At 37.0% G+C, this 13909-nt stretch overlaps 1 protein-coding gene across 1 annotated transcript; it reads right to left on the bottom strand.

Moving 5' to 3' along the window:
• Positions 1–4912: 4912 nt before the first annotated feature.
• LOC149038777 (uncharacterized) lies at positions 4913–11812 on the bottom strand. The gene is made up of 6 exons (XM_089185691.1): positions 11662–11812; positions 8835–9133; positions 8067–8181; positions 7448–7484; positions 7188–7314; positions 4913–6850 (listed from the first exon to the last, which is right to left on the bottom strand). Exons 1-6 carry the CDS (start codon positions 11810–11812, stop codon positions 6332–6334), a joined length of 1248 nt encoding a protein of 415 aa, XP_089041817.1. The 3' UTR covers positions 4913–6331.
• Between the last annotated feature and the right edge of the window lie 2097 nt (positions 11813–13909).

Consider the following 13909-nt stretch of genomic DNA (forward strand, 5'->3'; position numbering starts at 1 on the left):
TGTCCTGTGATAACGTTCTACCTTGCATTCTGATTGGTGCTGGCGCGGGCGACTGTAAATCAATTTTATATTCATGCCATCGCAAAGTAATTTCAAGGCTTTATTGAATTCCCCTCCTTGGTCCCACCAGATTATTTCTGGCGATCCATGCTCCATGCAGTTCACTTGCAATTACCTGGCTTGATTTGCTACACACACCACATGACTTTGATGGCAATTACACGGGTCTCCTTGTCTTTATCGAAGAAACAAGCTAGAGAGTATGACGAGCATGACAGTATAAGCGCAAGTGGTGATTCAAAGAGTCTAAAAACTGATGAAGAATCACGCATAGGTCTCCCTCTTGCTTTAGGTTTACTTTTTCACTTTCACCTTTATACCTGTCGTTCAAACAGTTTTTGGCATATGGTTTGCAAGTCTAAAGCTTGCTAAAAATACGGAATGATACCGATTATTTGATAAATAAATCTTGGTAATGAATGAAGTTCTTTGTATCATAGGTTTGCCGATATATTACTGGTTGCTAATTGCCTTATCGATATTGTGATTACCAGTCGATTATTTGTGATTATTAGAAATCACGTGGTCAGTTGTCAGTCCATTCATTTGAGTGTTGGGAGCTATTAAGAGGAGTTAAATCACAATAAGACGGTCTCGATATTAAATATTTTTGAAAGTTAGGTCTCCTTCAAAGGTTAGATGGAGACAGGTTCTGTCGCTGTGGATGTGCGTCAGACCTACATGTGATTGATAAAGAATGCAACTTCCTACCTCTTAACAGATCACTAGTGCCCAGTCGTTTTTCGACCACATTAGTGAGACTTTACCGATCGTTGATTGGGAACTATTCTGCTTATTTCCCTATGTTTTTATGCCCTTAAAATTATCAAACAGACTTCTTTCATTTCTATCGAAGTGAAGAGAGATTATTAACAGAAATTTGAAAAAAACTATGTAATTACTTTATTGACACAACAAATTTACAGACAAATATTTCACAAATACGAAGTCGGAGTTCCTTGAACAATTTGAAGGTTTCGTTGAAACAATTGAAAGTTACTCAGTAAGTTCATAAATATATAAATATATAGGAGTGTATGACACTTTTATGATATGCTGATGCATCTCAGCAGTTGATTATAATATATTCTTGTTAATATAAAAATCGTTCGGTCTTCCTGAAAAATTTTGGAGTTGGAAAGCCCCAACTTTAACTATTCTATGGTGCACATGAACAGGCAGTGTTATATCTTTTTCCTTCCTCTGTGATGAAGTTGGACGGAACACATTTGCTCTGGTTGCTGTTGTTTGCCATGGAACTGAAACATGCGGTTCCGGAAGATGTAATCTTCTTACAAATGGGAGAAGTTACTGTTTTGCTGCTTGGCAAAGTAAAGGAAACAACTCTGCCTGTGTAACAACTGGGCTCGTCACCAGGGGACCTCTTTGATCTCCATGGTACAGCATCCTGGGTGGACGGGACTCCGCCATCTTGAATTCTGCGCATGATTTTGTCGAAACCAGCAGTCCAGCCAGTTACACGGTGAAAAAAATAGCGAGGATAACGACAAGAACTTAGAGTATATAAATATTTTGTCAACTTTGTATTAACACACTGCGTTACGATTAGTCATTCATGGCTAAAGTGCTCGAAAATAGAGATATGGGAAAAACGTTTTGCTTCTCGAAAGTATTTCTAAATTACTGAAAGAGACAGGATCACAAACGTAACTAAAGCGATTGAAAAAATTTCATTGAGAAATGAAGTCAAAAGAAAGAAGAAGAAAGAAATAATTTTTATTATTACGTTATACAGGAACAAAGGATATTAGTGTTTTACCTTGAAAACCTCCATTGCTCAATTCCTTTGTATTTCTTGTAGTCTACGGTGAGGATTTTTTCTCCACTTGCTGCTTTGTTTCCTCTAATCCTTGAAGTTTTTTTGATGCCGAGAAAAGTTTCTCTCTGCTTATATACAATTTTGCGTGCTCCTGATGTGTTCCTTGCATAAAAATGTCAAAACTGTTTTGCTCGATGTTCCATCCCCTTTCATGTTGTTTTAGTTCTGTTTCGAAGATGATTTAGAACTTTTTGATTGATCTAATATAACTAATTTTTGAAACGTCCTTTTAGTAAATAGGCTCAGAAATAATTCGTTCTATTTAAAGACACTGGAATAAAAGTAATTTAAGACACCGTTTTTTTTTATTAATGTAACAATATACAAAAAAAAATCTGACACTCTCGACTGAAAAGTTGAAAAACCGTTTCCTTAACATGTAATGTGAATAACCCACTCTTGTTACCATCAAGGAGGAAAAGGTTGTCTTTTACCCAAAATAATTTAGTGGAGTCTCACGAGAATTAGTGAGAATCGAATTTCTTCCATCCCGTCATATTGTTATCAGATGAAAACAAGTGCATGATGTAATGTTTGGACGAAATTGGGAGTAATGATACTTTTAAATCTTACCAGGAAATAATTGCACGGCGGCACGAAAACAGACAAATGCATCATGAGTCCTTGATTAGGATTTGATTAGTGTTAAAAGTCAGAATCATTTATACAATAGTAATACTTTTGTGATCCTAGTAAAACAGTCTCTGATTGATCGATAAAAGATCAACTGCTGGGAAATCATGAGCTGAATTCGAAAAAAACAATGCAAGATACTATGACGGAAATTTCAACCCGGTATTTAGAGAAGTTGATGTCCGGTGTTTAATACGTCATGAGTAAAACTTTTGGAAAGTGCAATATCTTAAAACTGTTGACATCGATAGCTTTGGCAAAGAAGGAACTTCCTAAAAGTGTTGAATGTCAGACAAGATGAAAAGTTGTGACTCGATTGTGATACGAGACAAATGATCTTTCCTTTTAGCATCCATGACAGGATCCAGTGGGAAGTCGTGTTTCCTTTTTATCATCGTTCAAACTGGTTTTTCAAATTACACCAGAAACTATACGTTTATCTTACATTTATTATTCCTCTGATATTGATGCGTGTTTTGATAACATGAATAAATAATTTGGTGGAGATTCGAAACGGTATCAAATAGTCTGTTTTTGTTTAATAAAGACAGGAGCCCATTAGCAAGTAATGGGCTCCTGATAAAGAGTGAAAATTGGTGACAAAATTTCAAAAGTATCTCGATTAAAAGTTTGTTCCGAGCGCTGTAGGTGTATAAGAATCTTTAACCGTTTAACTCACAAGATCTGACTGTTAATTCTCCCCTTTTACAGCTACAGATTTTCTTATAAATAATTTACAAAAATTTGGTGTTAGATCTCGCTAACAAATTTTACCTCCGATAACTTTTGAGTATTCTCATTACCTGTTTACGGGAAAATGTATGGATATTATAGGGAGAAGTGAAAAGTAAATCAATTGCGGGAGTTAAAGGGTGAATCGGTGATCACACAATTATGACGTCATGCCCTCCATTCTAAACGAGAATGATCTGAATAATCTTAACTGAGGAGCGAATGTAGCACCATTTGCCATCTTACATTTCAGTATTTATAGGTCTTCTGTATAAACCTTGTTGAGCCTGAATTTCCTTATAAATAACTTAAAAGAATTTGGTGTTAGTAACAACTTTTACCTGATAAGTATGATTATTCTCATTACCTGTTTACTAGTAAATGTATGGATATTATAAGGAGAAGTGAAATATAAATCACGCAAGGGAGTGAAAGGGTTAAGAGGCTAAAACGGTGACCACATAATTACGACGACGAGAATGGTCTGAAAAATCTTAACTAAGGAGCGAATGTACCACCATTTGCTGTCTTAATTTCAGTATTTATAGGTCTTCTGTATAAACCTTAATGATCCTGAATTTGAATATTATTCTACTGAAAAACACAATATCAATGACCTGTACCCTGGAATGACAAGAATTCCCCCTTTTTTTTCAAAAGCAGGAAAAGAAAAGGCAAGTGCTGCGATTCGGTTACTAAAAGAAATGATGGAGACGTCTAGTGCAAAACAAGAGAAACATTCTTTTAAAGAACAACGTAAATAAAGAAAACAAAAAGAGCAAAACAAATTGATACCACTAGATATCGAACTACAGGGTTCTTGATTGAGAGAAGAGGTTTTTCCCACTGCGCCAAGTATGCGGAGATCATTCCTTTATTGTTTGTTGAAATATATGTTAAATTTTCAATTCCCATACTTTCAAAGTGCATTTAATACCCGTTCTATTTGCGTTTGTTACTTGCCCTGTTCCCGGCCCTCACAAGCTCTCCATTCAGTGCACAAACTTATCATCTTGAGGGTGCTTCTTTGATGCAGCACCAAAATCTCGTAACTAACTAAGTAGGAAAAGTGAAGCAGCTGGTAGTGCCCTATCAATTGACCAGTGTGCAACCACGTATCTATACGATCATGCCCCAGTCCTAATTTATTTTAACCAACAAACTTTGTTTTGACCAAGTCTTCCTTATGTCACAATTTTGGCATTGAGGAGAGCTGTTCACTAACCCCTCTACATTTTAAGCAACATTGCCCTTTTACTTCAATAGTTTCCAAAAATACATCAGTTGGCACATGCAGTGTTTCACTGCCTTATTTATTTTATAGGTTATAGGCGAGGTATATAGGTCCATTTCCAGCCTTGATGTAAAGCGGTCATTTGTCATGTTTTTTTCTTACTTGTCATGTAAGACACACTGATATAAACCCCTGAGTATAAGAACCCCCTAAATGTAGGACCCTGATTGTAAGACCCCTGATGAAGTAGGGGGTAGGCACTTATTCTGGGAAGGGCGCTTATTAAAGCATGGACGATTAGTCGAGGAAATACGATATTCATCATTTGTAACCTTTTTCCAGAGCACACATCATCTCATTTAAAGTATCTGATGAACTCTCGTCACTTTGACACAATGAACATTCAATTCCAAGGTTACTCCAGTTTATTCTAACTCTTTAAATTGCAAAAATTGTACTTAATTGTGAAATTGAATCAGAAATCTTAATTCTAGTTGTATTGTCTTACTGTAGCATTTCTAATATGGTGTCTCAGTGCCCTCTTTTTTTGTTGATTCTTATTCAAATATTCTTTTGCCTATTACTTATTTTATTACTTATTATCATATGCACTTTATTGAGCTGTTGTGGAGAAAATGAATTAAGTTGAGGCTTTTGTCTTGGACGTATTTTTTGTACAGACTTGGTGTTAGGCATGCTAAAAGTCTTTACAACTGATTGTATACTTGCATTAAGGGACTGGTTCGTAAATCTTAATAATTAATAATAATTAATAATAATTATTATTAGCAACAATGATTAGTAATCATTAAGCAACATACCACACTTTCTATCAGTTTACTGGCTTAATAACTCACGTGGGGATGTTGGAGGAGTAGAAGTTTGTAAATCAAACTTTTCAAATGGGTTTACTGATAGAATAAACGATAAGTTTTTGACCAATCAGGGCGCTCTTACTACATTCGAACCTGTATGAAGCCCACGAAAAATGGTGGGTGACCGCTTGATACAGGTTCCACAGATTAGGGGTATTACAAAAAACGATAACTAACCCCTCTTTATGCCGTAATTGACCACTTAATGTACAAAACCTCGCTCGAAAATGTTACTTGCTTTAATTTTGGGAGAGAACATGGATTAAAAAATTACTTGAAGGATTATTCCTAGTTTTATTTGAATGGTCCCGCTTTTCATTGACCGTTCAATACAGGTGGGGAACAGTGAAAACAGGCCATTTATACTAGATATAGGTTGGTACACCTCCACTTAGAAGAGGTGACCGCTTAATAGAGGTGACCATTTAATAGAGGTGGAAATTGCAGTGTTTGAGGGGGAGAGAAATTTGAGACTTTGACAACTGACCACTTAATACAGGGTGACCACTAAATACAGGTTCTACTGTATCTCGGTTATCTTATAATGTTGAATAAACATGAATAGAAGTACAACTTACTGCAAAAAGGTTGTCAAGGAAATATGCAGAAAGCAAAACGGAAAAAGCTCAATATGATTTGATCAGCATAAAAAATTTCCTTTTAGGAATTTGACAGATTTTCAAGATTTAAACATCACAATGGTTTTAGCAACCGGTCGACTGAATTTCCGTAAAACATTAGGCTCAAATGGTTGTACAAAAGGAACCCATGCGGGTGAAGTCCTTATTCAGGTGTCTTCTCGTCTTCGCACTCGCCGCATATCGGAAGAAAATAAGTTTAGAAGACGAACTAGACGGCAAACAATCTATAGTCTGCTTGGCAAGTTCTCACTTTGGCGTTTGAAGGGAGAAGTGGGAGGGGATGAGTTTTCTAATGTAATACATGGATTGAAAGAGTTTACTGCACCAAAATATATCCCATAGCTTTGATGTGTCTTTTACCATTATCTGGGGAATGAGCTGCTACGTTTCCACACGTAGCGGAATTATTAGGACGTCCTCCGGTACCAAACCCAATTCTGGAGTCACAAAAACCACACTGTTTATTGTCGTTAGCTACATAACCAATTCTTGCTTTAGAATTATGACTTGAAGAACATACAGCATTGAAGCCCTCCTTGTTACAGTTCAGTTGTAAAGAGCCCTGCGCACCAATCAACTTCTTCCACTCGTTACGACCCAGTGAGGAAGCGCGCCACATCCCATCAGCGATCAGTGAGTGTAGAGAGTTCGCCTCCTTGGTAATGACAATAAACCTGAGCTGTCCACTTATCTTCATACTGAGACAGATCTTGGAGAGAGATGTGTTCCAATAGGTTGGTAACTTGGTCTCTTGTGAGTCAAACCCAGTCCTCCCGCCGGGGGTGTTGTATTGGTTTTTATCACTCCAGTAGTGAGAGTCATAGTGAAACGTTGCCTAAAGAGAATTAAGAGGATTTAATGTATCCTTAAATGTAAATAACCCGATGCATCACCAAAGGCAGGACCCTCATGAACTCAGCAATACAGTTAGCGTACAAGCCATCAATCTAAACCCTATTTGCAGGCGGGTTAATTGGCAGTTTGTTGCGTTTTTAGGTATTAGGCTATTGTAGCACTTATGCCAAAATAATTTCCGCAAGCAGGGGTCGTGAGAAGACCATGAGCAAGTTCCTAGATTCTATCGTAGTTTCGACGCTTCTGAAAATTTATTGCATGCGCTTCATTACCCGCAAGAAAACCCCGCCAAGAATATTCCGCCATAGAAGGGTTACCTTGTGGCCGTCAATCTTCATTACAGGCGTCCATCCTCCATCTCCGCATCCAAAATCCCCCATCTGACAGAGAACTGTGATTGGTTTAGAGTCAAGGTATAATGTGACCAGTTGACTGGCGTTTGACCTGTTTGATACGAAAAGAAATCCATTCGTGATCATATTAGTTTGCGGCGAAAAATCTCCTCTAGGCGTCGAAACTAATCCATAATTTGGTCTCTTTTTTATGCTCGAAAAGATAATCATTTGGTATCACTTGCTTAAAAAGGTTGTAAGCTTCTTTGCAGGAACCAATAACTAAATGTAACGGAAAAAACAAAAGTAAAGTGTTTAGGATATTTAGTGTAGATATTTGCATTTAGTGCAAAATCTTTGAGCAATAAGAGATGACAAACATTACTGTGGTGCGAGTTATAATTTACCTCCGAGGAAGAGGGGGGGGGGGGTCACGATCAAATTAGCCTGATACTTCCCCCCTCCTCCTCCCTCCGTCAAGGCTCTGCAAAATTCTTTTGATCCCCACTCATTGGCAGTTTTAAAATTGGCAGTCAATTTCTATTGTCCCCTCCTTTAAACTCTGTCGGCGACTACTGTTTCCCCCTCCTTTCCCCCTAAAAATCACATGATCTTCTCAAATCCTCCTCCCTCCTTCCCCCGTAGTTAATAATAATTGGTTCCGGAGGTAAAGTAAGTAAAAATAAAAAATATATATTCAGTTCCTCATTGCATTAAATATTTGTTAGTTATATATTTTCGCCAGCTATTTTAGAAAATTTTCGAGCTCCAAGGTTAAGTAGAAAAATTCATAGCAGTCACTTAAGAACTGCAGTATTTCATGTTGGGTGTATATCAGTCACAAAACCATGTCCAACTAGTAACCTTTTTCACAATATTCTCCTTTGTAGCCTTTTGCACAGCGGCATCCGAATGAGCCATCTCTATAGTTAGTGACACAGGTAGCCCCGTGTTGACAAGGTGACGAAGAGCAAGGTGACTGTAGAGAAGCAAAGTAGGAAAATGGTTGATGCGCTATTCCGTCAATCCGGTTCGGATTCGTTTTATTAGAAATTTTTCATGGTATGGACATACCTCATATGATAGCATCTAGGGTTTTTTTTATTTTCATCTACAGTATAGAGATTTTGGCTGAGTTTTCTGCCTTTGCTGGTATGTGAGAAAGTGGCTTTATGAGGTTAAAAAAATATTGCAAGCCGTTGTGATCTATGAGTCTGGAAGCCTTTTCTAATTGTTTTGAAAGTTGGCGGAAAATGAAGAAGTCTGTGGATAAAACATTTAAAACACAAACTGACTAAAGACTGACCAAACACTGACGATTTAAACGAGTCCATTCTTTAAATAAAGATAATCTGGTATCTTGACTAAAATTTTCAACCGAGTCACATGTATTTCCTTAGTATACTGACTTGCCTGGGAAACAAATGTGGTAAGTAAGATAGTGCGCGGCATGAGAAAGTGTTTGCATGCTTTACAACATGCCATAGAAATACGGTTGTCACCACAATGAAATCGACAACAGACCTACACAATTTGCAGTAACTTTAACCTGACTGCCTTCTCTCTACGATCTTGGCAAAGCTGTCAAACTTTTAACACGTTTATTAGTCAAAATTAAGAAATGCTTCCTACCTCAATGGCAAAATGATGCGAACTTTTATTCCCTTTATACTCTGTGGAGTTTCTGAACTTATCAGATGACAACAATTCGCACCAAAGTTTTCTGTGGGTTCCTTTGAAGGCGGCCAGGTTTACAGAAAAACACAACGGATTGCTAAGACATTCTAACGTGCAGTCAAACACATCAGACACTGCCACTGTTCCAATAAGCGGCACATTCAAGTGATGAAACTCGTGTTTAATGAACGTACGTGTCAGGAAGGTTCTTGTGGAGGAGGCGCAGTTGCCCTCGCGATTCACAGGGTTTGAGTCTGTAACAGGAAAGAACAGTCCAGTACATGATGGCAGCACTCAGAGGAAGGAGTGGCGGGGAAGGGACTGACCGATTACAAGAGATGATGAAGCGGCCTATAACAGTACACCCCCCCCCCCATACTATTCAAAATAATTGATGTTTTTCATATCTACGTTATTCTTATGAACCTTCATTTGGTTGTCAGTAGTAAATCAGCTTCTCTAAATTGCAACGTTTGAGACACCGTAAAAATATTAAAAAAAAAAAAAACTTTTTAAGAATGATTTTAAGGCCGTTCAGTACCAGCCTCCCTTCTTTCATTCATCCCCCCCCCCCTTTCCCTTTTCTGTAATTCCGGGGTGACCCCTGCGACGAAAACAAAATTTGTACTCGTGCCGTATTAGGATGTTGTAGAGTACAGCGAAGAGGTAACTGAGAATGATGGAAAGCAATAAGGTATTTCTAAATCCAGGGATCTTTTGAAGTATCAAGAGCTAATTTTAGACTGATCCGTGCGTTTTTCTCTCGCTTAGTTTTTCGGGACAATGCTCAGTTATATTTCAAGTAAAATTTGATCCATATTTTCCTTTCGAAATGAACGATAGAAGTAGATTATACGAAACCAAGGTAAACAGTCGTTAATAAAGAATTGTAACTTCTCCATGAATTTTCTGAACTTATTAGAGGCAAATTTTGTCAGCTCCTTTGTGTTTATTTAGGAGCTATTCATTCCAAATACCTGAAAGGTTGAAGAAATCTTGCGACACTGTTATTATCGCACCCGTCTTAATTTTAGTATTCATAACTTTTCTTTTCGTTTCTTAGGCGTTTCTGTAAGACTTGCAAGAGTAGTCTATTAGTTTTTCATTGTCCGAGTTGAATTTCCTTCAGCTCAAGAGAATATTAGGGTCCCCTCATTTTCTGTTGTCAAAATTTAATGCGGCGCTCTTAGCCAACCCTTGTGGAGTTTTACAGCGAGTTTTCGTCTGGTGGTGCAGGTTCATTAGGGTACGGTAAATACCTGGTCTTATGCTGGAAAATATAAAATCCTTAATGTGCAGTGTATAACAATGCCTTACATATCTTTCCGCATAGATTGAATTTTAGAATTCAGTTTAAAAATTTCTAACAAAGTACCACAATTGATTAACACATTAACATATCTTTACAGTATCGTTCAACTATTAATGTAATAGGTCTTCCTCTCGTTCCAAATCATCGCTAAGCAATCACATCCGTCTTAGTTGTTTACGCTGTTCCGTTTGGTTGACTTTCCTTTTGTAGGGTCTACAAAAAATAAGAAACTTCTCCAGTGAATTACCCCTAAAGAATCTTTGTCAGAAAAGCACTCCTTAGCCTCTCAAGCAATTGACCAGGTGCCAACAGTGATGGCGTAAGTGTGAATAAGAACTAAAAAGGTAGCAAAGTATAGTCAAAGTACGTGCATGGTGGGTATCATTGTGGAAAATTTAAACTTACTGAATTAGGATTAACATGAAAAATTCCGGCCTTGTCTCTCTGTTTCAGTGCTTCCTAACCATCCAATGAAAGGCTTTACTTGCTCTGCTAATAGATCTTGATATTTAGCGCCAGGGATTTACAAGGACAAAAACAGTTTTGGCACATGGTTCGCGAGTCTGAATCTTGCTAAAAATACGGAATGATACCGATAATTTGATAAATACATCTTGGCAATAAATGAAATACTTTGCGTCATAGGTTTGCCAATATATTACTGGTTGCTAATTGCCTTATCGATATTGTGATTATCAGTCCATTACTTGTGCATGTTCTTGTAGTGTGTAGAAATCACGCGGTCAGTTGTCAGTCCATTCATTCGAGTGTTGGGAGCTGTTAAGAGGAGTTAGACGGTCTCGATATTTCATGAATGTGAAAGTTAGATCAACTTCAAAGCTCAGATACGGACAGGTTGTGTCGCTCTGGATGTGCGACAGATCTTCATATTTTCACTAGTGCTTAGTCGTTGTTCGAGACCACATTGGTGAGACATTACCGATCGTTGATTGGGAACTATTCTCCTTATTTTCCCATCTTTTTATGCGGTTAAAATTACCAAACTAACTTCTTCTTTCATTTGTATCTAAGTGAAGAGAGATTATTGACAGACAATTGAAAAAACTGTATAATTACTTTATTGACTCAAAAAATTTACAGACAAATATTTCACAAATACGGATTCAAATCGTTCGTTGAACAATTTGAAGGTTCCGTCGAAACAATTGAAAGTTACTCAGTAAGTTCATAAATATATAAATATATACGAGTGTATGACACTTTTATGATATGCTGATAAATCTCAGCAGTCGATTACAATATATTCTTGTTGATATAAAAATTCGGTCTTCCCGAAAAATTTTGGAGTTGAAAGGCCCCAACTTTAACCATTCTATGGTGCACATGAACAGGCAGTGTTATATCTTTTTCCTTCCTCTGTGATGAAATTGGATGGAACACATTTCCTCTGGTTGTTGTTGTTTGCCATGGAACTAAAACATGCGGTTCCGGAAGATGTAATCTTCTTACAAATGGGAGAAGTTACTGTTTTGCTGCTTGGCAAAGTGAAGGAAACAACTCTGCCTGTGTAACAACTGGGCTCGTCACCAGGGGACCTCTTTGATCTCCATGCTACAGCACCTTGGGTGGACGGGACTCCGCCATCTTGAATTCTGCGCATGATTTTGTCGAAATCAGTTGCCCGGCCATCTCCACGATGAAGAAAAATCGCGAGGATAACGATAAGAACCTAGAGTATAAAATTCTTTTGTCAACTTTCTTGGAAAAACTTTTGCCTTTAAAAAAATTTCTAAATTATTGAAACAGACAGAGTAAAAAACCAAACCATGTTGCCAGGTAAAGCGATTGAAAAAATTTCATTGAGAAATGATTAAAAAGAGTCAAAAGAATTCTTACAAACTTTGTAAGAATTCTTTTGACTCTTTTTAATACATTATACAGGAACAAAGGGCATTAATGTTTTACCTTCAAAACCTCCATTGCTCAGTTCCTTTTTATTCTTTTTGTAGTCTACGGTGAGGATGTCTTCTACACTTGCTGCTTTATTTCTTTCCTCAATTCCTTGAAGTTTTTTTGATGCCGAGAAAAGTTTCTCTCTGCTTATATACAATTTTGCGTGCTCTCAATGTCTTCCTTGAATAAAAATATCAAAACTATTTTGCTCGACGTTGCATCCTCTTTCATGTTGTTTTAGTTCTGTTTCGAAGATAATTTAGAACTTGTTTTGATTGATCTAATAACCAATTTTTGAAACGTCCTTTAAGTAAAATAGGCTCGGCAATAATATCGTTCTATTTGAAGACACTAGAATAAAAGTCATTTAAGACGCAGTTCATACTTTTTTTTTATTAATGTAACAATATACAAAAAAATCTGACTTTCTTGACTCAAAAGTTGAAAAACCATTTCCTTAACATGTAAATGTGAATAAATCACACTTGTTACCACCAAGAAGGAAAAGTTTGTCTTTTACCAATAATTTAGTGGAGTTTCCTGTAAATTGGTGAGAATCGAATTTCTTCCAACCCGTCATATTGTTATCTAATGATAACAAGCTCATGATGTAATGTTTGGACGAAATTGGAGGTGATGATACTTTTAATTCTTACGAGGATACAATTGCACAACAGCACGAAAACGGGCAAATGCATCATGAGTCCTTGATTAAGATTTGATCAGTGTTAAAAGTCAGAATCATTATACAATATAGTATTACTTTTAGTATCATAGTCTCTGATTGATCGATAAAAGACCAACTGCCGGGAAATCATGAGCTGAATTCTAAAAAAACGATGCAAGATATTTTAACGAAAATTTCAACCCGGTATTTAGAGAAGTTTCTGACCAGTGTTTAATAAGTCATGAGTAAAACTTTTGGAAAGTGCAACATCTTAAAACTGCAGACATCGATAGCTTTGGCAAAGAAAGAACTTCCTAAAGTGTTGAATGTCAGACAGGATGAAAAGTTGTGACTCGATTGTGATACGAAACAAATGATCTTTCCTTTTAGCATCCATGACAGCATCCAGTTGAAAGTCGTGTTTCCTTTTTATCATCATTTAGACTGGTTTTTCCAATTACACCAGAAACTGTACGTTAATCTTACATCTATTCTTCCGCTGACATTGATGCGTTTTGTGATAATATGTTCTAGTAACATGAATAAATAATTTGGTGAAGATTCGAAACGGTATCAAATAGTCTATTTTTGTTTAACAGAGACAGGAGCCCATTATCAAGTAATGGGCTCCTGATAGAGAGTGAAAATTGGTGACAAAATTTCAAAAGTATCTCGATTAAAAGTTTGTTCCGTGTATAAGGATCTTTAACCCATAACTCCCAAGATCTGACTGTTAATTCTCCCCTCTTACAGTTACAGATTTTCTTGTATATAAGTTACAAGAATTTGGTGTTGGATCTCGGATAAGTTTTGAGTATTCTCATACTGTTTACTGGTATGAAGATATGAAGCAGGCAGAAAACAAGCTCTCCATTCAGTGCACAAACTTATCATCTTGAGGGTGCTTCTTTGATGCAGCACCAAAATCTCGTAACTAACTAAGTAGGAAAAGTGAAGCAGCTGGTAGTGCCCTATCAATTGATTAGTGTGCAACCACGCATCTATACGATCATGCCCCAGTCCTAATTTATTTTAACCAACAAACTTTGTTTTGACTAAGTCTTCCTTATGTCACAATTTTGGTATTGAGGAGAGCTGTTCATTAACCCCTCTACATTTTAAGCAACATTGCCTTTT

Source organism: Pocillopora damicornis, chromosome 10 (genome assembly GCF_964200805.1).
Source record: "Pocillopora damicornis chromosome 10, jaPocDami1.2, whole genome shotgun sequence".
NCBI classification, from domain to species: domain Eukaryota; kingdom Metazoa; phylum Cnidaria; class Anthozoa; order Scleractinia; family Pocilloporidae; genus Pocillopora; species Pocillopora damicornis.

Coding starts and splice junctions, on each gene's coding strand:
- LOC149038777 (XM_089185691.1), bottom strand. CDS start 11,812: ATGCGCAGAATTCAAGATGGCGGAGTCCCGTCCACCCAAGGTGCTGTA. Junction 8,182..8,834: donor CGCATCATTTTGCCATTGAG/GTAGGAAGCATT, acceptor GCTTCTCTACAG/TCACCTTGCTCTTCGTCACC. Junction 6,851..7,187: donor TGAAGATTGACGGCCACAAG/GTAACCCTTCTA, acceptor AATTCTCTTTAG/GCAACGTTTCACTATGACTC.